This window comes from Leptonychotes weddellii, unplaced genomic scaffold, assembly GCF_054177405.1.
Source record: "Leptonychotes weddellii isolate Sample4059 unplaced genomic scaffold, ASM5417740v2 HiC_scaffold_7912, whole genome shotgun sequence".
Lineage (NCBI taxonomy): Eukaryota > Metazoa > Chordata > Mammalia > Carnivora > Phocidae > Leptonychotes > Leptonychotes weddellii.
In genome coordinates this window covers 6,386-9,103 of record NW_028049515.1, presented here as the reverse complement: position 1 = coordinate 9,103, position 2,718 = coordinate 6,386, and the positions used below count along the sequence as shown (strand labels likewise).

The following is a 2,718-nucleotide window of genomic DNA, read 5'->3' as shown; positions in this document are numbered from 1 at the left end:
AACCGTGTAAAATATTGACACTATCATGTCATGGTCCAGAGCATAGCTGGAACTTGGCCTCACATACATGAAGAGGACTGTACCATGAAAAATTGACACTCCAGTTAGGTGAGAACCACACGTTGAAAAGACTTTCCGCCTCCCCTCAGCAGAATGCATGTTCAGAATGGCCAACACAATGAAGCCATAGGAGATCAGGACTATCAGGATAGTGACTATCTCAATAGCTCCCACGAAGTAGAAGAGCAGCTGCTGGTTTGTGTGGGTGTCAGAACAAGAAATGGCAAGTAGTGGAGGGATGTCACAAAAGACATGCCTAATTTCATTGGATGCACAGAAGGATAAGCCGAACGTGGCCACTGTGTGTACAGAAGCATCCAAAATGCCACCGACATAGGAAGCAACGATGAGTGGCACATAGACTCTGGGTGACATGCTCACGGAATAGAGGAGAGGGTTGTAGATTGCTACGTAGCGATCATAAGCCATGGCAGCCAAAAGAAAGCTTTCTGTGGTCCCAAAAGTAACCAAGAGAAGCATCTGGGCTGACATCCAAGGAATGAAATGACTTTATTCTTTGACATAAAATCTACTAGCATATTTGGGGTAATTACTGAGGAAAAGCAGGCATCCACAGATGATAACACACTCAGAAGATAGTACGTGGGATTGTGGAGCCGGGAATCCCTAAAGACCAATAAACCTAAAACTAAATTTCCCATCATAGTAAAGAGGTAGATTGCTAGAAACATGAAGAACAAGATTGTCTGCAGCTCAGGCTTATCTGTGAAGCCCTTCAGTACAAATATGGTGACTTCAGTGACATTCTTCATGCCGATACCTCATGGAACAAATTTGAAGATATTAATAAAATTGTAATTCATACTAATATGATAAAAGTGAGCAGTTGTGCAACTCAGGGAAAGTGAACTCTGTCCTCATATTTATTTCATGGCAATGCATAATTTCCCAGCAGCTGATCAGGAGACAATGACAAGATGGTGGGTCAAAGGTTAATGCCACTCACTGCAGAATTAAATGGAAGATTTGAGTTTTTACTCACTGGCTCAATTTATGTCATTTCTTTTTTTTTTTTTAAAGATTTTATTTATTTATTTGAGAGAGAGAATGAGATAGAGAGAGCATGAGATGGGGGAGGGTCAGAGAGAGAAGCAGACTCCCCGCTGAGCAGGGAGCCCGATGCCGGCCTCGATCCCAGGACTCCAGGATCATGACCTGAGCCGAAGGCAGTTGCTTAACCAACTGAGCCACCCAGGCACCCATCAACTTATGTCATTTCTAAAACTGTGAGGTCAAATGGTTAATTTACCACTAAATTCTATTAGCTATTTTCCTTTTAAATCACATTAAACCACAAATGGAACAGATAAATATGTTTTTCTTATAACATACAAACACAAGATAGTGTATCAGTGAACACAACATTGGAATTCACACCAGAATTCTAAACCTTTCAGAAATTCTATAAAATTATTTGCTACACTCTACTCACCTACAGAATTATGGCAAGATTCAATCCTAGGTCTCCCTCAGAGAGCACGCACTTTTCACTTTTTTTCATTGCTTTTTTTATACTATGGCTTCATTCTGCAATTGACTTGCCTCCCCAGCATCCCCACTGAAATAAAACAAAACATGATTTTTTATGTATTTGATATTTTTAAGTCATTAAGACTAGAGAAACATTATGAAATAAGGAGTAATCAGAAGTGGCTTCTACAATACATGTCTAGCAAAATAAACTTAAAAAAATTATTATTTTCCTTATTATATCAAAATATAAGCCCCCAGAGAGGTGAATAAGTCGAATGTTTTCTGGCCCTCTACTGATAAATTTTATCTTGTTTTACTTTGAACGGGTCTGTCTTCTGACCTGAGGGAAATGAACACATACATCTATTAGGAGCCTTCTTATTACTTTTACAAACAGGAATTCATTATTTTTCATTACCTTTGTTTTATTCAAGGAAGCGTTGTTTTCCAGTTCTTAGACTCTGCATAAATCTAGTTTGTGACGAATACATTCTATTCACTTATAGAATAGGCAAGAAGGCTTTAGTATTGGGGATTTCATAGCATATTTAACTTTGTTGTTTTAGGTTTTACATCCTAAATATCCTGCAAATTATCTGAAAATTTCCCTTACCTACAGAACAGCAAAGGCAGGTTTAGGTACATTATGAATATGACTCATTTAGATTGCTTATATCTGCTTACTCACCTATTTATAAACCCCACAGGAGATGCCCCAACAGGAATATGCCCCAATTATGTTTGGTGCAAAATAACAACACAAGAATTTACTCAATAATGAAAAGTAAGAGGTCTGGAATAATGTATTACATGTTAATGTTTTATAAAATAAAGTTATTTTTTTATTAACATATATTATTTGTTTCAGGGGTACAGGTCTGTGATTCATCACTCTTACACAATTCACAGCTCTCACCATAGTACCTACCTTCCCCAATGTCCATCACCCAGTCACCCCATCCCTCCCACCCTCCTCCACTCCAGCAACCCTCAGTTTGTTTCCTGAGATTAAGAGTCTCTTATGGTTTGTCTCCCTCTCTGGTTTCATCTTGTTTCACTTTTCCCTCCCTTCGCCTATGATCCTCTGTCTTGTTTCTCAAATTCCTTATATCAGTGAGATTATATGACACTTGTCTTTCTCTGATTGACTTATTTTGCTTAGCA

The 2,718-nt window shown here is 38.4% G+C and overlaps 1 protein-coding gene across 1 annotated transcript; it reads right to left on the bottom strand.

Moving 5' to 3' along the window:
* Window positions 1-3: 3 nt before the first annotated feature.
* LOC145719874 (olfactory receptor 5T2-like) lies at window positions 4-884 on the bottom strand (the record flags this gene model as incomplete). The annotated part of the gene is given in 2 exon segments (XM_081811477.1): window positions 4-548; window positions 551-884. Coding segments are annotated over 2 exon segments (828 nt in total), but the record flags the coding sequence as incomplete, so codon positions are not given.
* Window positions 885-2,718: the final 1,834 nt, after the last annotated feature.